Source organism: Neomonachus schauinslandi, chromosome 7 (assembly GCF_002201575.2).
Source record: "Neomonachus schauinslandi chromosome 7, ASM220157v2, whole genome shotgun sequence".
Taxonomy (NCBI): Eukaryota; Metazoa; Chordata; class Mammalia; order Carnivora; family Phocidae; genus Neomonachus; species Neomonachus schauinslandi.
In genome coordinates, this window is record NC_058409.1 from 85,783,989 (window position 1) to 85,810,518 (window position 26,530).

Below are 26,530 nucleotides of genomic sequence, written 5' to 3' on the forward strand. Positions count from 1 at the left end.
GAAGTGGCAGGATTTCAGAGCGCACAACTTTACCACACTATAGTTTTACACACAGACAGCTGAGGTGATCGATCAAGTAACCTGACCCAGTAAGAAGTTAGTAGAGAAGGTGGCCAAAACACCAGAGCCTTTCCTCCTCATTCGACATATTCCTCCAACCCCTGTATGTCATCATTGCAGGCTGGGGACACTCTAATGTAAGAGAGTAAGAGAGAAGCCCCATCTTTCACACTTTGAGAATTAAAGGGTCTGAAGGCAGCTTTCTCAGCATTGGACACTTTCTTTGGCAGTAATCACTTGTGTGTCCAGACAGCATTTTCATAAGCAACTCAGAAGCCCCAAATGAGAAACCAGTCCTGGAAGTCATGTTCAGTCATAGCAGAAGGCATACTGCTTTCTGCCCCCCACGTACATCAAGGCATCCTAAAAAGAGGGGGTCCCATATTTGAGTTTAAATCTACCCTTCTAAGCTGGAAGTAAAAACTCCTCCTGTCTCAGGGTCCAACTCACCTATTTCCCCCCTACTCACTATTAACAGTCTCTTAATCATCAGTCCAGGCACAGCAGTCCCTGGACTAGCTCATTCCCACAGCACTAGCACTCCTATATGATGCTTACTCTAATCCAAACATTTAATCAAAAGGGCTCCCGATCAAGCATGAAAATAAATTAGATTTTGGTTTAACCAGGATTAGATTCACAGCACCAAGAAATAAAGTAACAGTTATCTAATCTAAGAGGCCAGCCTCAGACTTCTTGGCTACTCTCCACAGGCCCCTCTTGCTAAAACCCTCTCCCCTAAAACTCCTCTTTCAATACCGTGAAATCCCAGCATGTCGTGGAGCAAAGTAACTCTTCAAATGCCATGAACAGAAAACTCGTAGCTCCGGTATGGGCCTAACGTCGCTGGAGCGTGTCTAGCTTGTCCATAGGAAAAGCTGCGGGTCATCAGCCCGTGAAGTGCGAGCTGGCCCCACAATGCGCCCGAAAGTCACTTCTTCCTGGACACCGTGGAGGAAGGAGCCTCCTGGCCTGGGCAGAGCCTGTTTGTTTTCCACGGGGAAGCTCTTTATTCTCCTGCCTCGTTTTATGCTGTCATTCCATCTGGAAATACCAAGAAGCGCCTGCAAAGCCCCAGCCACAGAGAGAACGAGATCCGTACAAAGGAGAAAGGGGATAGGGAATGGAGATCCCAACTAGAGGAAGAACTCCTGCAGCACAACAACAACAAAATCCCAAACAGCTCAATTAAAAAATGGGCAAGGGCTCCAACAGGCATGTCTCCAAAGATGGCGATGGCCGATAAGCACAGGAGAAGACCCTCAACATTTAGGAATCGTTAAGAAAATGCAAACAGAACCCATGATGAGATACCACCTCACACCCACGAGGATGGCTAGGATGTAAAAAGCAAAGCACCACCGAAAAGACCAAGTGTTAGCAAGGATGAGGAGGAACTGGAACTTTGCGCCCTGCTGGTGAGGTGATGTAAAGTCTAACAGCCACTATGGAAACTGTGAAGGCAAGTCCTCAAAAATTTAAACACAGAATTACCATATGGCCTAGCAATTCCACTTCTGGGTGTATACCTAAAAAACATGAAAACAGGGGCTCAGATGATTGCACACACATGTTCGTAGCAGCATTATCCCCAGCCAAACAGTAGAAGCCACCCAAGGGTGCCCTGATGAATGAGTGGACAGACAAAATATGATATATATACGCACAGTGGAAAAATCAGTCTCACAAAGGAAGAAAACTTGGACACATGCTGCACTTCCCCTCTACCCCTAGCCAGCCTTATTCAGACCTCAGTTTCCTCATCAGTTATGCAAATGGTTTGGATAAGAGAAGCCTCATATCAAAGAATGGCTTAACGGCACCACCCAATGGAAGCATCTCCTTTGTCCAATTCCAAGCTCACCAGACAACTTTCTGGTTATAACCTGACTACCAAATAACTTTTCAATAGGAAAGCAAGCGTTAGCATTCCAGACTCCTTAGAGCTACATTTGTTATAAATCCATAAACTAAGTTTCATAACAATAAAGTCAATGATTCTAAATAGTTGAAGGAAATTGGTCCAAGTGACCAGGAAATTGGTCTGAATTTTCCTAATTCAGAACCCACCTATATTCTACCTCATCAGCATCCCTCAACACTGAACCATCCATCAAAGGAAGGCAGTTTTCAAATCATTCATGGCCAATGTCTGTGGCACTCAGTTCTTTAAACGATTTTTTTTTAATATTTTATTATTTTAGAGAGAACGCATGTGTCCGCGCACTCACACGTGAGTAGGGAGAGAGGGAGAGGGAGAGAGAGAATCCAAAGCAGGCTCCATGCCCAGCTTGGAGGCCGACTCAGGGCTCAATCCCATAACCCTGAGATCATGACCTGAGCCAAAATCAAGAGTTGGAGGCTTGACTGAGCCACCCAGGTGCCCCAAAGTTTAATTACTTTATTTAAAATTTATTATATAGGGGTGCCTGGTGACTCAGTCGGTTAATTAAGCGTCTGCCTTGAGCTCAGGTTGTGATCTCAGGGTCCTGGATGGAGCCCCACATCAGGCTCCCTGCTCAGCAGGGAGTCTGCTTTTCCCTCTCCCTCTGCCCACCCCCACTCATGCTCATGCTCTCTCTTGCTTTCTCTGTATCTCAAATAAAATCTTTTTTAAAAATTATATATGTGTGTATATATACATATGTGTATATATACATATATATATAATGTATATGTATATATGTGTACATATATCTATGTAAAAAATCAGTTCAGGAATATCAAAACGCTCCAGAGAAATCCAGATTCTTTTCCATAGCCTAGGAGATACAGGTAATTTAGCCAGAACTATTTGTCTCGACATCATCTCCTTCCACTCTCCCCTTGCTTGTTTCACTCCCACATTACCTCCTTGCTTAAACACACCATGAGTATCTGACCTCCACCTTTGCTCTTCCCTCTGCCTGAAATGATCATCTCTCATCTTTGCATGGCTCTATCCCTCATTTCATTCTGGTCTCAATCCAAAGTTTCCCATAGACAGGTCTTCCCTCATCACTCTAAGAGCATCCTCCCTCCTTCATTCCCTGTGTATTTTCTCTTTTCAGCACGTATCACCACTTGGACATACATCTGTCATGTGTATGGCCTGCCTCCCTTTAGAATGGAGGATCCATTAGAACAAGGACTATCAGTTTTGTTTCTGTATCCCCACGCCTAAGAACAGCACCTAGCATGTGGAAGGCACACAGTATTGGTTGAACGAACAAACAAATGGGGAATAGAGAGTAAGTTATGGTAATAATGACCAAATTACATTCCCTCAAATGTGTCCCTCAACCAAAATAATGGAAGTGGTCAATCCAACACATCACACTATAATGTGCAGTTCAGTCCAAACAAGGAACTGCTGGTGATACGGATGGGTTTTCCTCTGTCCCTGCTGCAAAAAGCTCTTGGTCTCCCATGGAGGCTGTGGATGATTATAAGAAGTGTTCTGAACACAGGTGAGGGAAGGAACAACCAACGTGGGAGGCCGGGAGGGGCCCAGACAAAGCAAGAAGTCGTTGCAAGCGTGCCACGTATTCTGTGGACAAGTCCACACAGCCCATAGGAAACAGGGACAAGCAATTACTCCCACTCTCACCAAGCAACCAACCAGAGGACTCCCCTGCTTTTCTAATTGCCAGGCAATCTCCTTCCATGTTGGCATTCGTCCCTTGACAACTGCTTCAATATTTTTTTACAAATCCAGCTGGAATCATTAACTGACATGCATGCACACACACTGAGGTTTCATGATACTTCCTGTTCTCAGGTAATCAAACGCTACAGCCTTTGGCTTTAGATGAATTTCCATCTCTGGCCCCGTATGTCCCATCATGACAAGGGATCTGCCTCAAAATATCCCACCTGTCAAAGCGTCAAGTAGCTTTTGGCACCCAATTTTCCCAGCCCACCAGGTTTTTATTGCTTATTTACAAAGTTAACAAACCCTAACCTAGAGCTTCTTATATGGCAAGTAGAATCAACAGCTGCTAATTCAGGATTTTTGTTTTTCTTAGACTTGATTTGGTTTAACGTCTTTGCTGAGCTTAAGAAATACCTTAAAAGATTTGCATTTATAAAGCGCTTCACAACTTCAGTCACTCCTTATGGTCATGCAAACCTCTCAAAAGGTGTCATCTTTCCCCTATGGACTAATTTTGGCTATTTCTGTTCAGCAAGAAAAAAAGGACATTTGCTAGAAAGAGAATAGCTCTATGGTCCCAGTAAATATTTACTCTATAGATTGAACTTCTGTTTATCTGTGTGATCCAGGTTATTCTCTCCTTGTTTCTTTCAAGAGTGAAAGATACCAATGTTAGGAATTCGGGTGTAGTGGGGGCCAGGAGGGATGAGAAAATAATTGCATATAATTTATCTCTGCCCTGACATCCCCTCGCTGATGTAAAAATGCACACCCTAACTATTATCAGCTTTCAAAGTCTTTTTTTTTTTTTTTTTTTTTTTTTTGGCTTGTCCGATTCTGCAATCCTGCCAATACAAACCTCTTTCCCAGAACCAAGAGATTACTTAAAATGCAATCTTGGTTTTCTGAAATTTGATTCCTTGGATCAAAACCTAAATCTGAAGCCTTTGTTCATCAACATCTTAATTTTGCCACAAATGCAGCTTTTATATTCCAATTCCCATCTCATTTTGGAGGACGCGTTGCCCGTGGCTTGCGTTGGGCACATCAGCTTCCGGCACCCTTGAGTTCACTTCCTGAGTCCTGCCATCACATTGCCTCTCCTAGATGGGTGCCCCCACTCCCTCAAAGCTCTGGCACCTCAAATCTGGTAGCCACAGTCCTGTAAGCACTTTCTTAATATGAAGAAGTCTCAGAATTCGTTTTACAACTTTCCCGTTAGACAAAGCATGTCCCCAGAATCAAGGTTCTTTCTTGGCTTTCACGTCTGCGGCCACCTCAGTCCCGACCATCTGGCTGGTCTGTGACTAATCTCTTCCTCTCGTAACGTAGTTCTTTTTCTTGGTACTTTGGCTACCACCTGGCTCCAGCCACACTTGAGCTCCTTCCCCCTGGCCAGCTGGGTGGGATTCATGGCCTCACTGCCACGTTCCGCTCGGGCTTCCTCGGGCCCTGACCACCAGCAGCTGCCTTGCCATGCAGCCCCAGCCGCCAACTGCGCTGGGTTCCCTGGCTTTCTTCACCAACCTTGGCCCTCTGCAGCCCCGCAGGGATTTAGGCCACTGCGGTGGGAGCCCCACCTGCAGGGCTGGGAGAACACGGATTCTTGTGATAAAGGAAATCTTCTCATCGGACACCTCAAACGTGGTAGCGCTAACCCCTCAGGTGCCTCTGAGCACACGGGCAGTGGGACCCATCTCCCCACCAGTGACCAAGGGCGGAAGGCAGGGCTCTCCTGGATGAGGGTCACCCTATTCCTTATTGACAGATCTGCTTTTAGGGCTCTGGAAAACCCATGCCTAGAATTCCTCAGCCACTTGAAGGTGATGGTGGGTACCAGAGCTCTTTAATCATATCCATTTCATTTTTATCAAAAATGTTTATCTGGGTATTGCATAGATTCCAATCCAAATCAAGTTCAACAGGCCTCTTATATAGAATACTCCCTCCTAGGAACATGTGACCAAAAGCTGAGAACAGGGAGAGAAACTGACGAAAGGAAGCCAGGTACAGATGGTGCGCCTGAGAGAAAGACTACATGGGCTCAAATCCTGACTCCACCACTAATAGTCTGTAGAACCTCAGTCAGTGTTTTCACCTCATTATGCCTCAATCTCCACACCTGTATTATGGGCATAACAAGATGTCTCTCGTAGGGTTTTTGATAATGACGCAGGCCGATACCCGGGAAAACCACTGAATTAACAGCTAAGAGACAAAACAACAAAACTATTACCAGGCACCGAGAATTAAGAGACTAGGGTTTCAGACAAGGCTCTGTCGTTTTGTGGCCTCTGGAATAGATTAAAAATGGTTGTAAAGTCTTTGTTCTATCCCCCTTAGAGGATAGAGGTGGGATCTATTTCTTCACCACCTTCAATCTGGGCTAAGCATAGAGCGGTTTCTGACCCACAGAGGCATCCACGTGACTCTGGGCCCGTTTCAATCCTACATTTAAAAGAACTGCCAGCTGGCCCCTCTCCCCCTCTTGGAACCCAGCTGCCATGTTGCGAGGAGACCCAAGCAGGCATAGAGACAGGCCCAGGCAGAAGAGAAGAGAGGTGAGGTGATCTCCCAGTCCACGGACCAGGACCGCTTTGCCAGCCACGTGATGAAGCCATTAGAAGTGGATCTTCTCGCTCCAGTCATAGACACAAGTCTTCCCCCCTGAGCTCTGCCCCAAATTGCAAAATCATGCACAACTAAGATGTCTTCAAGCCTCTAAATTTGGGGGCAGCTTGTTACACAGCCACAGACGGTCCCCACCAAAAAAAAAAAAAAAAAAAAAAAAGGCTTCAGACGAAGCACTTAAAGCAGTTCCTCAAATCCTGTGTGTCAAAAGGGAAAGGGAGAGAAGAGGCAAGGTGTTAATTCATCCAAACATTTGTAGAACACCTATGATGTGCCAGACTGTGACAGGTCTTCACACTGCCCCTCTGGTGCTGATGGTCTACAGCTGAGACAGACTTCAAACAACTCATCAGAATGAAGTTGATTCTACAAAAACAAAGGAGTATAAAGAAGCATGAAGGGGTGTGGGAATACTAGGTGAGCTCACAGGCCCTTCCAACTCTGCTATTTTGTCACTTGATGATGAGCCCTGCATATATCTGTGAGATGGCCACACAGGACCATCCATGCAGAGAACCTTCTACACAAATCTGCTTGGAGTGTCAGTGAAGATGTGGGGTTTCCAGAGCTACCCGACAAGCTACTGGTGCTATAGCCTATGTTCCAAAGTGGAACCACCTCATGAAAGCAGCTTTCATTAAAGAGATAAGGAAAGAGTAAGGGAAGTAGGATTTCCAGGGGCAACTAAGGTTTCAGAGTAAATAGCAACAGGAGAATGTTACCTGTTCATTCTTTAATGTTTAAAAGGCAAAAAATCTAAGTTGATTGCTTCAGAGAAATTATCCTTAGGAATATTTTTTTTTATCCCCAGAGGTTTTAATGATCACCAGGAAAGAAGTCTTAAAAGAGAAATTTTTATTTTGCTGCATACATAGGTAGCTGTCCACCAGACAAGCAGATCCAGTGGACAGCTCTTCTGTAAAGATTAGTGAATTCAAGTCATACCTTGATAATGCTGTGCCTTAAGAGATCTTTCTCCCCAAATCTGAAGGATTCTAAGAACTAAGAGATGTGATTGTGATAGTGAAGCAAGGTTAAAACTACATACTGGTCCCACAAGTTTTAGCAAGACAAAGAGAATGAAGCGCTAACCAAAAGCCAATGGCAATGAGGAAGAGGAATATAGAACCTTCCCTCGACAAGGTTTGGGAGAATTTAATGTAGTGCTGCTGAAAGTATACTTGTTTTTTGTTTTTATTAAAAGATTTTATTTGAGAGAGAGCAAGTGAGAGAGAGCACGAGCTACGGTAGGGGTGCGGGGGAGAGGGAGAAGGAGACTCTCCACGGAGCAGGGAGCCCGATGTAGGGCTCAATCCCAGGACCCTGGGATCATGACCTGAGCAGAAGGCAGACGCTTAATGGACTAAGCCACCCAGGCACCCTGTACTTGATTTTCTGAAGACTTTTGATTTGGCTGGTGTTGGAGTCCTTCCTTAACCTCACATTAGAAAAAGAAAAACAGGGCACCTGGGTGGCTCAGTTGGTTAAGCGACTGCCTTCGGCTCAGGTCATGATCCTGGAGTCCCGGGATCGAGTCCCACATCGGGCTCGCTGCTCAGCAGGGAGTCTGCTTCTCCTTCTGACCCTCCCCCTTCTCATGCTATCTCATTCTCTCTCTCAAATAAATAAATAAATAATCTTTCAAAAAAAAAAAAAAAGAAAAACATCCTTTGGTTCTCTGATAGGGACAGCTAATAGCCAAGAAAAGAGACTAGCCAATTCATGTTTCTCAGATTTTCCTTTTGCATTACCATGGTTAATGTTAAGGATTAGTTTGCTCTCGTTAAAGTGTTCAGACTTGATATAATCCATCTGTGGTCATGGATCAACAAAAAGGTTTTGAATGCCCATAGGTAGAGGCAATTTTACCATCTCCTAGAATCATCTCACAGGATCTTAAACAGCTATTGTTCCAACTAAAGACACAGAAGGGACACATTCACGAATTTCCTGTTTTTCTATCTTAAAGTTCTCACACATGCAAAACACCTCACGCCCAAGGCCCAGCTCTAGCTCTAGATCTCCTAATCATGCATCCCTCACGCCCAAATCTCTCCTCTCTCTCTCTCTCTCTCTCTCTCTCTCATGCAAGCATTCCCGGAGATTTGTAAGCAGAGGTCAGCACCTCAGCAGCTGACCAAGGCTGGCTGCCCTCAGCAGTTGGACCAGCAGATTACGACCAGAAACGGATTCAAATCACTCCCCGTTGTTGAGGAGGTTATGGAGTCAGTGCCAACATTACTGCCAAACAGTCCATGATTCCTGTGGCTGGAGGGACCCTCTAGAAGGGGTCAGCTCACAAGTCCAAGCCAAGGAGAGAGGCCCCTTGTTTCTGACACCTAGGATGACACTGAGCCCTTTCACGGTTTTTCCTGCCCCTTGAAACGCCTGGTGAACAATGGGCTGAATCTGACCCCACGGTGACCTCCAGACCGTGTTGAGGCTCTTGGGCAGTAAGAGATATGGCACTAAAGGGGCCCCTGTAGGGGTTTTATTAGCTCTGCTTTCAGGTGAGGAGGAGAAACCAACCATCAAAAAAGAATGTCAACTTTGCCCCCCCAAGATGTTAAAGCAAAACCAGTGTTTAAGAGAAAAATTACTGTGACAAGAAACTCTCCTGTACCCCAAAGACCTGTTGTGAGAAATGCAAATGAATTGTATTCAGATCTGTGGATACTATAGAAAAGGTCAGTCCTACAACTGTTGCCCATGATCAACTGACCTGAGATTTAGGGTCCACAAGTATGAACCACACACACCCCCTTGCCTTACAAATTCTCTCACATGTATCCCAATTGAAAATACGTCCAAAAACTAAAAATAACTACCCTACAGTCTACTGCAACTACCCGACCTGCAGGGAAACTGGGATTGGGGGGGACAGAGGGTGGACTAAATCACCAAATCTAGAAAGAAGGCCAAAAAGAAGGTAAGAAATGATGAGCAGACACTGAGAACAAGGAAAGAAAATTTGGTAAAGGATATGATTGGCCAGAAACTTACTTCCCCAGGGACAAAACTATGTCCCATAATGCTCAAATAGTATGGCTCCAACTAATGCAGGGGCCACGGAGCACCCTCCACTCTTTGCTTCGGCCACACATTTTCTAAAGAGTACACAAGGAGTGGACACAACCAGGCAAAGACCTTCCCACCTGAGTTTCATGGATACTCTGGGTTCGTCTAACACACTCACTGACTGCGCCAATACCATGGAGTCAGGCCAGACCTTCTCTCCCTAGTCAGCATTCTAGCCCCCTTCATCCCAAACCTGGGCTTCATTTTTAAAACAAAGGCAACCGAGGGGCGCCTGGGTGGCTCAGTCATTGGGCGTCTGCCTTCGGCTCAGGTCATGATCCCAGGGTCCTGGGATCGAGTCCCACGTCGGGCTCCCTGCCCGGCAGGGAGTCTCCTTCTCCCTCTCCCACTCCCCCTGCTTGTGTTCCTGCTCTCGTTATCTCTCTCTCTGTCAAATAAATAAAATCTTTTAAAAAAAATAAAATAAAATAAAACAAAGGCAACCGAAACAACACACTTCAGGTGATGGGGAGTTACAGCTGCCACACAGAAATAAACAACATGAAGGACCAGGGGAAGACTCTCTGCAAGATAAACACCTTTAAGTGTTGGATTTTTAAGTGACCTTACAAGGTAAGTCACAGGCTTCTCCTTCAATAGGGTGAGCCATGGAGCGGGGTCCTAGGTCCTATTTTAGATGTGGAACCTCTCCCTGCTTGTAAAATTGGCAAAAAAATCACTTAGGTCTTCCTGCCTCTTCCCCTAACCTCCTGTTTTCAAGTTACGCTCTCCCCCTCTTAGCATCTCCCCAGCTTCTACATCACAGGGGAAGCCACTGGGATTAGGAAATGCCTCTACCTCATTCACCAACACCTCACAAGGCTACTCCAAACCCGGGGCAGGGACAGTGCAGCAGCAGAACACAGGGCACCAGGCAGGGCCGACTGCATTCCCTGCTGGATACCAGCCGCGGACCTACTCGGGGTTTCCCCCTGTCCACACCCCCCTCTCATCCCCATCTCCAACCCTCTCCCCCCTAAGCGAGGGCTCCAGCCTTTCATTTTCCCTTCACGGTTGGTAATCTGACATCACCTCTATCTGCCTTCCGGCTGTTTTTACGCTGGTCTCCTTTTCTTCCCCTTTCCTCTCTTCAGCCATACTCAAGAAGCACAGACTATTTATTCTACTTTTGCCCCCCAGAATAGCTCAGTGATGGTGCCAGGAGGAAAACCCACAGCCACCAAGCCTCCTGCTGTAGACACGGGTCACAGAGACTCCCTCCTGTCTTTCGAACATCCAGTTTCGTAGCTTTCCCATCCCCACTTTCCAGGTATTGAAAGCCCCCGGGGGGGGGGGGCGGGGGAGGGGGGATGTGCCCGAGGCATCCCTAAAGTCATCAAAAAAGGTGGCTTTGGGCATCTTACCGCTCACATATTTGCATACCGTTTGATGTAGCTTTAATTTCAAAGCTAGTCTCCAACACTCAAGTGGATATGTTACTGTGAGAGCTAGGAATTGCAAATGCGCTTGCCTCAAAGACTCAGGAGCCCAGTCCCGGGCAGGAAATAAAGTTCTAAGCGGCTTTGATGTGCTTCCTCCCCACTTCCCTCCCCAGCGCGGGTCATTCATCTCCGCCGACGAGAGACCACCGTGCCCGAACTTAACCAAACGCATCGCACGTGGGAGCCAAGTGGCAGACTTCATAATCCACTGAGGTCCCCAGCCCCACCAAATTAGTTACCATCGGGTGCGGCTCAGCTCGGGATCTCCGACTGCTACGAAAAGGAATGTTGAACATAAACTGGGGGAACCGGGGCGGGAAGGGACGGGGGACCCAGATTCGCGGAGAGCAGAACGCCTTGACGCCGTAGTGAGAGCTCGTTTTTTTTTAAACCCCTCGTCTCAGACTGAAATATCAAAAGCCAGTTCAGGTCATTTCCTGAGTAACACTACAAGTTAAAACAAGATCCAAAAAAAATCTATTAATCTTTAATTGCGCTGCCTCCAGCCTGGGAGCACGAGGGGGGTTGGGTGTAGGGCTGGGGGAGATTGGAGGGGTTGTCGAAAAGCAAATGCCTAAGAAGCCAGAGCTCCCGACCTCAGCTGTTCCTTACCTCACTCAGCTCGGCCGAGGAGTCGTTTCCGTATTTCATGGCAACTCCAGAATTCATGACTGCACTTTTCAGAGCCGAGCTCCTCCTTCTCCGGGTCTCGGAGCTTCTGACTTGGGCTTACCAGGCTCGAGATCCACCGCTTGGTCCCTTCTGGCACATTTTAGTCTAGACAGCCATTTTCACCCAAGACCGTGGGGAAGCCCCAAGGAAGGATGCAAGCTCTCCTGGAAGGCACAGAGCCAGCTCGCGTTTCACGGACGAGCCATTGCCGCAGGAGGCTCGGTGGCGTGGCGCGCTCGCAGCTGCTGCAGCGGCCGAGCCGGCGCGGGGACCCGCCCGCGCGCGCCCACCGCCAGGTCCCAGAGCACTGCCACCCTGGGCGCCGCCTCGCCGCTCCTACGGGGCCTCGCCGCTGCCCACTACCCGGCTGCAGGCCACCTCCCAGCAGGATCCGGCACCCCAGACGGCTTCGGCGAGCTCCCGAAGAAACCAGGGCGGCGGGGCGAGGGAGACCCGCGCCTCAGGCTCCGGGGAAGGAGAGAGAGAGCTAGAGAGAGCCGGAGCGGGGCGGCACTTCACGCCGAAGTTTCCCTTCTGAATCGTCTGGAGTTTTAAGTGGTTTCTGATTGAACACAGCTGTCTAGCTGCGCGGTGCGCGGAGGAGGCGGGGCCAGAAAGAGAAAGGGTGGGGGGGAAGGGAGGAGGCCGAGCAGAGGGGACCGTGCCGGGAGAGCAGGCATCCTTCCAGCTCTCTGCGATAGTAATTACAGGACCCAAGTCCAGGAGGAAGAGAAGAAACAGGAAAAGCCACCTGAGTAACTGTGCAGAAAAAAAATTTTTTTAATTCCTCCTAGAAGCCACTTTCCATGATTTAATAAGGTCAAGACCAATCTGAACGCTGTACATCAGGCAGCGCTGTGCACTTCCCATGGTACATTAAGATTTTACAAGAGTGTGGGGCGGTCATTTTCCCTGAACGGTCTAAAGTCAACAGCGAGGGTGTAAATTCAGTCAAACTCCCTCTCTGTCGCTGAGGCAGATTACATTTTCTGCACGTCCATAATAAAGATGAAGATGCCCCATCCCTTGAAAGATATAAAATAGGCTTCAATCTCCCATCCTCCCCAACCCCAGACCATCCTTTTAAGTATTACATTTCCCATCCTCCTCAACCCCCATACCTTCCTTAAAAATCTTACTGCTTATCTGAGCAGAGCTGGGTTTATATTTCTGGGGTTTGGAGTATGAATCAGAAAAGATTCAACGGACTGTTCTACCCAGTGGACTCCTGGAATCAGAGCTCCCCTCAGCTTTGTGTTTCCTTGGGGTAAAAGCATCCCTGTCTAGGGAGGTGGGAGGGGAGGGATTTTCTCTCCATAAAGCTTAAAGTCCCACTGAACTTGAAATACACTGAATAATATTCTGATCCTCAGAACACGTCTGCAGCATTGCTTAGGAGGCCTCATCAGTCTCTTTAGCTATACAATGGGAACAAAACGTCTCCATCCCCAGTGACGGATTTGGCATTTCCTAGAACCTTCTATGAAAAAGCCATTGTATTGTTAATTTTCAAGGTCTTTTTTTTTTAATCAAATAGGATGTTTATTTTGCTCTTTACTTTTTTTTTAAAGATTTTATTTATTTATTTATTTGACAGAGAGAGAGACAGGGAGAGAGGGAACACAAGCAGGGGGAGTGGGAGAGGGAGAAGCAGGCTTCTGGCTGAGCAGGGAGCCAGATACAGGGCTTGATCCCAGGACCCTGGGATCATGACCTGAGCCGAAGGCAGACACCCAACGACTGAGCCACCCAGGCGCTCCCCTATTTTGCTCTTTAAGAAGGAGCGAAGAGCCTGACCATTTGCATTTATCTTCTTGCCCAGCTGCCTTCCTGGTGTGTCCATTCATTGCCTGATGGAGGTACTACTGGGACAAAGAAGAGTTTGCTGCTTTGGGGGAGTCCTGGGTCCAAAGTTCTGGGGGACAGCCAGACTAGAGCACATTGGGAGAAACTCTGCTGCGTGGGGAGGGGTTAGGAAGCCACATCTATTTTTCTTATTTACTCATTAAAACCTACTGAGAACTGGGGCACCTGGCTGACTCAGTTGGTGAAGCATGCAACTCTTGATCTCGGGGTTGTGAGTTTGAGCCCCACGCTGGGTGTAGAGATTACTTAAAAATAAAATCTTTAGGGGAGCCTGGGTGGCTCAGTCAGTTGAGTGTCTGACTTGATTTCGGCTCAATTTGTGGTCTTGGGGTCGACTGGATGGAGCTCCAAGTCAGGTTCCACACCAACAGGGAATCTGCTGGAGATTCTCTCTCTCCCTCTGCTCCCCCCCCACTCTGACACCCCTCTCACCCATGTGTGGCGCTCTCATGCTCTCGCTCTCTCTCAAGTAAGTCTATCTTTTTTTTTAATTTTTTTTATTTATTCATTTGAGACACAGAGATACAGAGAGAGAGAGAGAGAACATGAGGAGGGAGAGAGGCAGAGGGAGAGGGAGAAGCAGGCTCCCCGCTGAGCCAGGAGCCCGACGTGGGGCTCGATCCCAGGACCCCGGGATCATGATCCGAGCTGAAGGCAGACGCTTAACCATCTGAGCCACCCAGGCGCCTCAAATAAGTCAATCTTTTTTTTTTTTTTAAGATTTTATTTATTTATTCATGATAGACAGAGAGAGACAGAGAGAGAAACAGGGAGAAGCAGGCTCCCAAGGAGCAGGGAGCCCGATGTGGGGCTCCATCCCAGGACTCTGGGATCATGACCTGAGCCGAAGGCAGACGCTTAACCATCTGAGCCACCCAGGTGCCCCTCAAATAAGTCAATCTTTAAAAATAAGAATTTAAAAATTAAATCTTTAAAAATCATTTACAAAACACCTATTGAGAACTGAGTGTGTGCTTTAAGATGCAGATGGTGGTGAATATAAAAATATAAAGGAGACTCAAGCACTAACCCTGACCCTAAGGTGTTTATAGTCTCATAAAACATAAAGAAGACGACAGTTCTAGATAGAAAATGAAACTTACCATGAAAGCAATACAAATAAAGATCTACTGCAGTTCAGAGGAGGAAATGGGATTTGGGCTGGGCTGAATTGGAGGAGAACTGTAAAGGAATCTTTGAACAGGCAGCCCCTGAGTTGATCTCTGAAGAATGGCTGAGTACAGCAAAAGGTACCCCAGACAGAGGGACCACTGTGGGAGAAAGTACAGATGGAAGCCAGAACGTGCCAGGCATGTGTCAAGAATGGCAGGTGTTACATTTTGGAGTGGAACCTGGATTAGGTAAGTGAGTTCAAGCCAGATCGTGGACAGTTTTGAGTGACAAGCTAAAGAAATGGGACTTCTGATAGGCAATGGAGAGCCACTAAAGGTTTCTGAGCACAGAAATAATAGGATCAGAGCTGTGCTTTGAGACATTTCAATGGATCTGTACCACACTCATGAGTAACACATGAATTCGAATAGACTATGGTGAGTGTGATGCTGGTGTTTAAAGAAACATATTTTTCATACTAGATGGCCCCTAAAACCAAGCAGATGACTTCATCTGGTGAAAGTGATCTGTTCCAAGACTGGAGGAAAAACTGGCAGTGTTGAACTTCTTAAGAAGCAGTATGGCTGGGGCGCCTGGGTGGCTCAGTCGGTTAAGCGTCTGTCTTCAACTCAGGTCATGATCTCGGGATCCTGGAATCGAGCCCCATGTAAGCAGCACTGACTAGAGGGTAGGAGGGGCAGATTTGTAGTCTGCGGCTAAAGGAAACCCTGGAGATACAGAGAGAGAGAAGGGGGATGGAGCCAAGTTCCTGAAAAGGGAGGGAGGGAAAGGGCCAAGGACCCAAACCATGAGATTAGCTTTGGATAGGCTTGGAGAGGCAGAGGATTCTGATGTTTCTTCGCCATTCTTCTTCAGCAGGAAAAGTTGCAAGAGCTGGAGAATTTACAGACTAGTAGGGAGAAGACTTCAGGCATACATACCAACTAACAGCACTTATTTCAAGAGTCATCCAAGTTCCTCTTTGTGATTGTGGAGGGGTAATGAAGACTGAATTTTACCTTAAGGAAGGGAAGACCATAGAGTTGTCTGTCAATGCAAGAATAGAGCAGCTGTGATCCCGACCTCTGAAATTGTCCCAGCACGGGTGAAAGGCTGCTGGGACACACCGAAACCCAGTAGTATGTAGAGAACAGTTTCATGCAATGAAGGGGAGTCCAAATTTGTTTTCTTCCAATCTAAGACTCCATGAAAGTCTAGAATTTAAATATTTTGTGATTTTTCTTAACCTCTTAGTCTAGTCAGAAATCAGACTGGGAATCTCTACTCTCAAGAAAGCTAAGACAGGGTGCCTGGGTGGCTCAGTTGGTTAAGCGACTGCCTTCGGCTCAGGTCATGATCCTGGAGTCCCTGGATCGAGTCCCGCATCGGGCTCCCTGCTCGGCAGGGAGCCTGCTTCTCCCTCTGACCCTCCCCCCTCTCATGTGCTCTCTCTCTCTCATTCTCTCTGTCTCAAATAAATAAATAAAATCTTTTAAAAAAATTTAAAAAAAAAAGAAAGCTAAGACAGTGCTGCACCCAAGGGTACAGCTGGGTCAACATCCTAAGTACCTGAGGAGTGCAAAGAACACCTCAGCACGTCATCTCAACACACCAGAGGGAAATAAAGCCCCAAGTGCATTTCCAGTGTCCTAAGAAAAAGGCCTCAAGATTAGCACTCACCATAGTTTACCAAGTATACAACTGTGAATGCCTGCAAATCCTTCCATATTGTGGCTGCCTCAACATGATCCCTCTCAAAGAGCTTCTCCAAGCTCTGCTTCAACAGAGAGTAGGTCCTCTCAAGAGGTGGGAGCAGGAGGTAGCAGAGGTGTTTATCAGGATCAGAGAGCAGGTCTGGGAGGAGGAGGAAAACCTGCTTTCCAACTGGGCGATACCCTGAGTTCCCTTCCTTCCTGGGCCTTGTCTGCCCTGGAGGCTAATCTCTTCCCATCTGATCTCTGGGCCAAGAGGCAGCAGCAGGCCTGGGAAAGTTTCCGGGAAAGCAGAGGTGGCCATGTGCATGAGCGGACATGTCTGGGTGCGGGTTGCACGCTCTAGCCACCCCAGCACTGCCTTTCTGCTGGCAGGGGCGGTCTGGCCCCTCTATGTATGGCTGTTGACCTCAGTGAATTTCTACACAGTCAGGATAATATTCTGGGTCTTGTCTATACCCTCTTCTGGTAATGAACATCAGATTAATCAAAGCAATCTTGGGTAAAAGTCTTGAACTTCCAGCATTCAGGAAACGGACTGAAACTTTGGGACTGGCTGACCTATGCCCTCCATCTCTCCCCACTAGGGTGTCCAACCCACCCCCCCAACCCCCCCACCCCCGCTCTGTGCTAAGTCAGGCTTGTCCTCCTCTGGCCCACACAAGGACCCAAACTCCAAAACTGTCCCCTTGCCCCTTGAGTCTCTTAACCTAAACACAACATTGATACCTCAGATTTTAGGAAGAAAGCAGTCTAGTTAAGCTAATTCACACAAAGGTGAAAAATACTCATAATCTTCTCAACCAAGCCCAAAGCATTTGCATTGTAGAAAGAGAATGCTTTTAAATAATGCTCAATTGGTGGGATTTCCTGAAGAAGTAAGTGACTTTTCAGGGGAGAGGGAGATTCTGAACCTGTGGGGATGCAGGAAGTCCCAAACCCCTAATTCCTTAAGGGTCATAAAAGTCAGGGAGCCCTCAAAGTATACACTCAAAAGAATTTCCTGCCCTAAATCTGTAAGCCTACCCCACTGTCCCACCCCCATGAGTCCAAAAATGCTCTCCCTAACCCAACTCCTGTGGCCCTCTGCTCAATCACCAAGCCAGCTCTTCTCTCAGGTGCTGGGCCAGGCCGGAGTCCCAGGTTGGGAGCCCCCAGACAGCCTCGGTGGTCTGCCCCATCACAGACATCATTTGCTCCAGGCGCCACAGCATAAAGAATTCAGAAAGCATTGGGGTGCCTGGGTGGCTCAGTTGGTTAAGCGACTGCCTTCGGCTCAGGTCATGATCCTGAAGTCCCTGGATCGAGTCCCGCATCGGGCTCCCTGCTCGGCGGGGAGTCTGCTTCTCCCTCTGACCCTCCCAACCCTCCCCCCTCTCATGTGCTCTCTCTCTCATCTCTCTCTCTCGAATAAATAAATAAAATCTTAAAAAAAAAAAAAAAGAATTCAGAAAGCATTGCACTGAATGATCTTTGTCTTGGTCTCTGTGTCCTCAGAAAACAACATTAAAAAACTGGCAGAAATCCTATAATCACCTCGTTCATCCCAGCATCCCACTTATAGAGATGAGGATATGCAGGGTCAGCAAGTTTGTGGTGTTTATTCAAAAAAAGAAAAGCATAAACTGTGTACCAGAAATGGTCCTATGCCTTGGGATTCAGCAGTGTATGGGATAGAAAAAGTCCTTGCTTTCACAGAGCTAGTGTGCTTGGTGGCAAATGATTAATAAATAAAGAAGATAGTTACAGTTTGTGATGGGTGTTATCAAGGAATTAAACAGGCACCATGATGAGGGAGAGCAGGGCCATTAAGTGAAGCAGAGACAGCCTCAATGAGGAGAGGACATTTCTGTAGGAAGGTCAAAAAGGAGCCAACTAGGTAGAAAGTGGGGGAAGAAGACCAGGCAGCAGGAGCAGCAAGCACAAAAATTCAGGGGCAAGAAAGGACTTTACCTTTCCAATAAATTTCAATACACTTCAAGTTTTTTATTTAATTTAATTTTAAATTTCAATAAAAAGGTAGACAGTATGATGGAACCTGATGAAAAGATGATGGGGGAGCCAGACAATGCAGGATATGTGAGGTTCACAGATTTCATCCTGTGTACATGGAGAGGTTACGGCAAGACGGCAAGCAGGGCAGAGACATGATCCAATTTACATTTTTTTTAAAGATTTTATTTATTTATTTGAGAGAGAGAGAGAGAGCACATGAGAGGGGGGAGGGTCAGAGGGAGAAGCAGACTCCCCGCTGAGCAGGGAGCCCAATGCGGGACTCGATCCCGGGACTCCAGGATCATGACCTGAGCCGAAGGCAGTCGCTTAACCAACTGAGCCACCCAGGCGCCCCCAATTTACATTTTTAAAAGGTAAATCTATTCCTATACAAACTTTACTCATAGGTAACCTAAAAAATAGACAAAAGAAAGTTCCTCCTTTATAGAAGTGCTCCTGCGAATAAATGAAGAATTGATAGATGTGGAATATTCTTATTTTATAACCTCTAATGAATTAATAGATTAAGATATAAAGCACAACGTCTACTGACATCACAAAAAGACACACCACCATGTGTGGAAGAGTACAATACCACCCATGAGGCCATCTTAGCTTAGGAACACATTAAATTAACCACAGGGGTGCAATCAGCAAAATCCAGACTATAACTCTACATAGCAAACAATGTGGGTTCTTCAAATAAATTGCAAGGGAGGAGAAAAGCAAGTGAGCGGGTGAAATATTAATGGAAGGAGAATCTTATAGACATATCCCCAACCAATTGTAATGTGTGGTCCTTATTGGGATCTTGAGTTAAACAACCTGACTGTAAAAAATATATATTTATGAGACATTCAGAAATATACTTTTCAGGGGCGTCTGGGTGGCTCAGTCGTTAAGCGTCTGCCTTCAGCTCCGGTCATGATCCCAGGGTCCAGGGATCGAGCCCCGCATCAGGCTCCCTGCTCCGCGGGAAGCCTGCTTCTCTCTCTCCCACTCCCCCTGCTTGTGTTCCCTCTCTCGCTGTGTCTCTCTCTGTCAAATAAATAAATAAAATCTAAAAAAAAAAAGGAAATATACTTTTCAGATATTTGATGATATTAAAAATTAGTTTTTAGATGTGTTAATGGTCTTAGGGTTATACTTAAAAAGAGTCTTTGTCTTTTATAGCTATAGATTGAAGTATTTAGGGGCAAAATGACACAATGTCTGAGATTTGTGTCAAAATAGTAGAGGAAGGGCACCTGGGGGGCTTAGTCGGTGGCACATGTGACTCTTGATCTCGGGGTTGTGAGTTCAAGCCCCAAGTTGGGTGTGGAGCCTACTTAAAAAAAAGTACAGGAGTGCCTGGGTGGCTCAGTCAGTTGGGCATCTGCCTCTTGGTTTCGGCTCAGGTCATGATCTCATGGGTTGTGAGATGGAGTCCTGCTTCGTGCTCCACACTCAGTGGGGAGTCTGCTTGGGAATCTCTCTCTCTCCTCTCCCTCTGCCCCTCTCCCTGCACCCACTCTCTCTCTTGCTCTCTCCCTTTCAAATAAATAAATCTTTTTTAAAAAGGAGACAAGGAAATAGATGGGATTTTCAGTGAAACAGACTGGCATGTCCTTTGGTTTTGGAGATTACTGGTGACCTTGAAAGAAGCAATTTCATTAAATGGTGGAGAGGGATAGAAGCTAGATTTGTGTGGATTGAATACTGACTAGGAAGGAAAACGCTGAGAGAGCACAGGGAGATAACTTTTGAGAAGCATGGTGCCCCAAAGCCTCACTTCTACTGAACTATCAGATGAGATCTTGAACCAAAATCCTAACTTCTACTTCTGAGCGTTTCTCCCTGCACAAGGCCCTTCAGTCAAGTTATCCTGAAGTCCCTTCTTGGCTGGGATTCAAAACTCTGAGTTGTTACCATGGTGGAGCCCTCCCTACACTGGTAACCAAAGTCTGTTCCATCACGCTGGGTCTTCACCTTATTGTTTATGAAATCAGCCACATTGCTTTTAGACCCAATGACTTACTGCTGTGAAATAGATGGAATGCAGTAGATAATTTGGTTAGTCTGTGTTTAAAATTTGCTAAGAAAAGAAATACTTGAAAACTATTTCCAGATTAAATCTCACACATAGAACAAGCAAAAAAATCCAGCCTTCTCCAATGGCAAATGTAACTGAAGCAAAGAAAGCACCCCTGTGGTGTTTGTCTATCTCCTTAATTGCATTCATGGGCTGCCTCCCTCCCAGCCTAGGTATTCTAACAACCTAAATTATTTGGCATCAACATCCCTGACTTTATTAGTGGGGAATTCCTAGCTGAGATTCACACACATCACTCATGTGATGCTTCAAAAACCTCTTTGCTGTCTGATAAGATATTTTGGAGCTCAATAAATATCTGTGTCATCCTGTCTTAAATACTCAAAGTATCTTTCCAAACCTTCACTCATTTGTTCTCCAAATGTCTTTAAACTATATCAAATTCTCTAGAGAAAGAAAAAATAATCAGTGGAGATAAGGGATTTGGAAATCCAGGGAGTTTAAAAAAAAAAAAAAAGGTTTTAAATCCTCCCAGAAGAGCTTGCATATGGTCAATCTCCTGGAGAGGAAAAAGAAAAAATATATTAAATAGATGCATAAAAATAGATGTAGTAAAATTTGGAGAACATGCTTAAATTAAATGAATTCCAAATGCCTGCCACTGTTATTTGTGGGGCTTTTTGAGAAGTTAAAACAGCATCATTCCATGACTCTCTTTTAGCTAGAATATGTTACAGGAGCTGCCCATAAGGCGTAGAGAAATAATTAATCTAATATGCCTCATAGGCCTAATGACAAAGAAGTAGTTTGCTTGGCATCGTCCCAAGCAGATGGGTGAAGAAGGAAGTTCTCAGGCACAGGCTGGGGAAAGTCATCCCCGACTGAGTCCACAGGTGCCAATGGATGGGCTACCGTGGTAGAGATTTCCCCTACGGACAAGCCAAGGCATGAGGAGCAGGGTCCTGCCTATCTCTCCCAGTCATCCTCAGTTGTTCTGCATGATTGCCTCATGAGCTCAGACTCTCCCCTCCAAGCAAATGTGGGGTGATCGGCCTCTCTAGCCATGACCCTTACTGGTGCTCCAGTTAATGGTTTCTCATGTGACTACCAGATACTCTCATCAAGTCTTGCCATCACCATAAAGCATGTCTAAAACTGAGCTTGTCATGTTCCACCAAAAGCCAGCTTTAATTTCAGTTTGCAAATTTCTGTAAATGGAATCAGAGTTTCCAGTCTAGAAACACTGGGGTCATTTTCAGCCCCCTCCTCCCTCATCTCCTCTTCCAGTCATTTAGGCCTTTCTCACCACTTTTACTGCTAGCAGCATCTTCCAGGCCTTGTCTCTTTATATTTTGATAACTATAACTTAGCAATATGACTCAACTCCAAATCAGTTTGCATACTCTGGCCCAGCTATTTTTCTCCAAACTACAGCTTTCGATCATGTCATTGTGCAAGTAAATCTTTATTTAGGTATTTTTATAAGCTTTATTGAGATATAATTCACAAAACATAAAATGCACTTTTAAAAAAAATATTTACTTATTTGAGAGGGAGAGTGCACGTGAGTGGGGGAAGGGGCAGAGGGAGAGAATCTTCAAGCAGACTCCCTGCTGAGCGTGGAGTCAGACATGGAGCTCGATCTCAGGATCCTGAGATCATGACCTGAACTGAAACCAAGAGTCAGACGCTTAAGCAATTGAGCCACCCAGGTGTCCCAAAATGCACTTTTTAACGTGTACAATTCAGTGGTTTTCAGTATATTCAGAGTTGCACAACCATTACCATCTATTGGCTATGTCAGTATTAGAAAGTAGAAATAATTCTGGTCCAGTTGGTAAATAACCACTGCCCCAACTCAGAGAGTGCCCACTCCCTGACCATTCGCTCCCCAGTTTACCCCATTCCTATCTCCAGAAACTCCCAGAACTTTTCACAGTTTAGCTGCCAGAGGACTAACAGCTGGCACAATGAAGGACTCTAGAACCTTCCTCCATTACTATGGCTACTCCCTGTTGTCAAGTATTTTGAATGTCACCCTTGGAGAAAAGACACGTGGTTTCTTAAATGAAGACAGAATCAAAGAATACATTTCTTTATTAAAGATACCCAATTACATGGTTCAGTTACATTATCCTCATACTCTTACAGAATTTCCTAGCAGCATTTGAATCTGTATTCCCCAACTCCTTTACCACTCTCCAAATATGAAACCCTTTTAAGGTTCCACATTCTTGACAATGCCAATCCGTCTTTCCTTTCCAGCTCAAGTTCCTTTCTCTTTTTTTAAGATTTTTTTATTTGAGAGAGAGAGCGGTGTGTGGGGGGGGGGGTGCAGAGGAAGAAGCAGAGTCCCTGCTGAGCAGGGAGCCCCATGTGGGGCTTGACCCCAGGACCCCAAGATCATGACCTGAGCCGAAGGCAGAAGCTCTACCAACTGAGCCACCCAAGTGCCCCTTTCTGTTCTTTTCTTTTTGCGTCTCATACCCTTAGGACCTTTTTAGGATTTCATGTTCCCGAATTAATGAAAATATTTGCCTTATTTTCCCAGTTATTAGGAACACAGCTATTTGAATGCATCATCAGCCTCCTCTTGGCCCTTCAGAGCCTGTTTCGTGAAAGTCTATAGCACCTGAGAAAGTGTGCACATGCCACTATCCAAACTAATGAAAGCTACTCTATTTTCCCCTCATATCCAAAATATTAAGTTTTTGCCCCTTTCTTCATACAGCTCATGTTTAACTCTCTTCATTTGAAATTATTTTCAAACACCCTTACTGGCAACAAAGATAGAGAGAGAAATGTATCTCATGAGAAATAAAAGCTAACCCTAAGATGGAGACAGCTGTTATTTGAGGGAATTTGGAAATTTGAAGAACAAGAAATAGATGACAATTCTGAACTAATTTCTTTTACTTTTCTTAAGGCAGTCAACCTCCTCCAAAAGTGAACACATCTCTAGATTTTTGAGATAAGAGCGACAAATTGATGTCTTTTCATATTCAGTCTTGCTTTCATTCAAGAAATATTTATCAACAACTATATGTCAAGCACCTTGCTAAGTACTAGGGAAATAGTGGTGAATAAAAAGAGATACCAGCATTGCCTTCCATTGATCCTGGAGTCACGTTGTAGTAGGATGAAAGATGGCCCCAATCTTTACAGCTCCTTGTCAACATGTCTTCGTTTGTTACTTTGCAGTGCCCTCCCACTCTGATTTGGGACTTGTCCATGTGACTTACTTTGGCCACTAGAATAAGCCAGAAGTAATGGTGTATGTGCCGCCTCAAGAGGCTTTCACGTGTCCTCTTGCACATCTGCCACTGACACGAGAGTGTGCCTGAGCCAGCTTTCTGGAGGATTAGAGACATGTGGAGCTGTTGCCCCAGTCTTCGATCAGTAGTCAACCAGCTCATCCCCAGATATATGGGTGAGCCCAGCCTCTACACCCAAGAACAGCAGTTGCCTTGCCAACCTGCAGCTGATTCCAAATACATGAGCCATAAACCATTACTGCTGAGTGCCACTGAGATTTTTGTGGTGTTTTATTACACAGCATTATGTGGCAACAGAGTACTGATACATCACTTAATCATAAAAAAATAAACATAAAATTAGAAGTTGCAATGTGTGCTCTGAAGGCCTGGAGTATAGAAACATGAGAGTACAGGAGAGCTAGATCTAGCCTAGGCAGGTGGAGAGCAGAGGTCAAAGAACACTTCTTCAAGAAAGGGATGCGTGGGCTAAGATCCAAAGGATGTGCAGAAGTGCACTAGCTGAAGAATGGGAAAAAGTGTTGTTTAGGTCCCTGGCACAGCATGTGCAAAGGCTTTGTAGGGAAGGAATACAAGCAGTGAGATAGTATAAGAAGGCTGGTGTGGCTGGAACATGGAGATAAAGGCGACAAGGCAAAGAAATGAGCTGGAATCATAGACAGTGACTTATAAACCTTACAAAACATGTGAAGGGTTTCAGGCTCAATCCAAAGAACAGGGAGAACTACTGAATAATTTCAAGATGGTAATAACAGTTGTTCTTCTCACATGCTTACCTGGCTGTGCAGTGGATAGGGAGTTTCTCAATCACACATCTTGAAATTTGCCCATGAATTTCATAGGTTAGCTCTAAAACAAAGGTATCATCCATCCACTTATTTAATGAACATTTATTAAGAGGTTCCCATTGGGGATGAATATATGATTCAGAGATTCAACGAATGAATGAGCTGGTGCCAAGCAATCTGATAGGTACTGGAGAGACCCAAAGGCAGGACTCCTGCTCTTGAAATGCTCACAGTCTAGGAGGGAGATGAACACGAAAAAGAGATGTCCTTACTAACCCAGAGGTATATGAACAATGTGATCTAAAAGCGTAGAGAAGGAATATCAAAGTGTAGAGAAGAGGGCCACGTTACGCACACAGGAAGAAAAATGGGCTTGAGGACATCACAGCTTCTATTCTGACCTAAGAGTTTCTGTCCTATCTGACCCCGTGGGTGAGTGGGCAGTCGGGCTGGAGACACAGGAGAAATCGAAGGCAAATAACAGTGCACTGAGACCCAGGGCACCTTCCTCTGTGGAAGTGCATCTCCTAATCCAGAAGTTACCGGTCAGTATCAGCACTCAGCTATTTTCTTAGATTCCTATTGTTTGGGGATGTTCTTTGTGCATCCTTTAGTGGAAATCCTAGTGTCTGAGAAGATACCTTAATTCAAAATAGATATTGCATATTCTCTCAAAGCTCTCGGAGAAGCCCATATAAGAACCTGCCATTTTCTAGGCAAAATGGTAGAATAAAATCAAAAGATCATTGGGCTTCTTTGTGCCCTTAGTTGGCCTTTAAAAATGATACGATAGGCAAACAAAAGCCCATTTTCCCAATTACAATATGGTTAGACTTGGGAGTCAAGGTTGGATAACTGTAACCCTCTGTCTTAGAGATTTTTCGGGACCACTATTTTCCTGCCAGTCCAGAGGTGTTCGTAGTAAAAAGGGGCACCCGAGCACTGTTAGTGCCGGCGGTCTTACTGAGAAGACTGTTGTGCTCAGCTCCGCACTGCGAGCAGCCCGAGCGCTGTTGAATGCATGCGTGACAGGGACCAAGAAAGAGCCCCACTGGGACCCTGGATTCGCTGCATTCCACTGGGCCAGAATGTTCATTTTGGCAAGTCCGTTTGAAGGTCCAACAGGACCTTCTTAGTTCTCGTCCAAGGGTCTGGCTCATTCTGGCCTTTGACTATGGCCTCTGATTCGCATATTCTATTTAATCTGCCAGTGAGTGTTGTTCTCCAACAAGCAGCAAGAAAGGATCTTTTAATGAAATATGTTATAAGCTCTAGTCAGTATTCATGTTCTCGGCAAATAAAGTTGGTGATTTTTACTACTGGGTGAGGCTCTTTTAAGGTGAGGATTAGAAGATGTTAAATTGTAAATCCCATATTCAGTGCGGTGCTCTCATACTTATAGCCTCATCCCTGCTAGGAAATCCCCAAATTCCTAACAGCCACTCAGTGAGTTCTTCTTCAACAGCAGTTCCCAAAGTTCTGTCTCTTCTATTGTTAGGGTTTGCATAGTCTTCAGATACTGAGCCCAGTTATTTCTCTAGTGAGTGCTCCACAACTTATAGGTATAGCATCCAGAGAGGTCAAATGCTCTTCATTTGACCTTTTTTTAAAAAATGACAGCAAAAGATTGGGATGAATGGATTATTTCTCCTTGCAAAGTACCCAGACGCTGCTGGACACAAAGTAGACTCTCAAGAGATGTTTCTTCTAATAAGTAGGAGAATCTATTTCACATTAATCATATTCACAATTGAAAGACTGTAAGGATAGCTTGAGAATATTGCTTAAAATCCTTTGTATCGCTCACTGAATTAAAGTAACAATAACAAATAATAAGAACAAGAGGAAAATAAATTTATAGGCCACATCTGCTAGCAAAGCCAACTACCATCCTTTTTTTTTTTTTTAGATTTTATTTATTTGACAGAGAGAGAGAGACAAGCAGGGGGAGTGGGAGAGGAAGAAGCAGGCTCCCTGCTGGGCAGAGAGCCTGATGCGGGGCTCGATCCCAGGACCCTGGGATCATGACCTGAGCTGAAGGCAGACGCTTAACGACTGAGCCACCCAGACGCCCCCCAACTACCTATTCTTGATGGAAATGAATTCTCATAAGAGTCAAATATTCTCCTAGAGCTCATTTATATTTCTGTCATGATCCAGTAAGTTCTGAGACTGAGAGAAACTACATTTTACATAGCCCACATGAGCCCTGGCACATCTAATCTGCAACCT

General features: G+C 45.6%; 1 protein-coding gene across 2 annotated transcripts in view; it reads right to left on the minus strand.

Annotated features, from left to right (window-relative positions):
* The window catches only part of MCC (MCC regulator of WNT signaling pathway), a 398,823-nt gene that overhangs the window by 248,875 nt on the left and 123,418 nt on the right, over positions 1-26,530 (minus strand). The window contains exon 1 of one of the 2 annotated variants that reach the window (XM_021701419.2): positions 11,458-12,088. The exons of the other annotated variant lie outside the window; for it this stretch is intronic. Within the exon in view, the coding sequence (XP_021557094.1) occupies positions 11,458-11,514 (57 nt within the window). The 5' untranslated portion in view covers positions 11,515-12,088. Of the gene's footprint in view, positions 1-11,457; positions 12,089-26,530 lie in introns of those variants that run through there. 2 annotated transcript variants of the gene reach the window in all.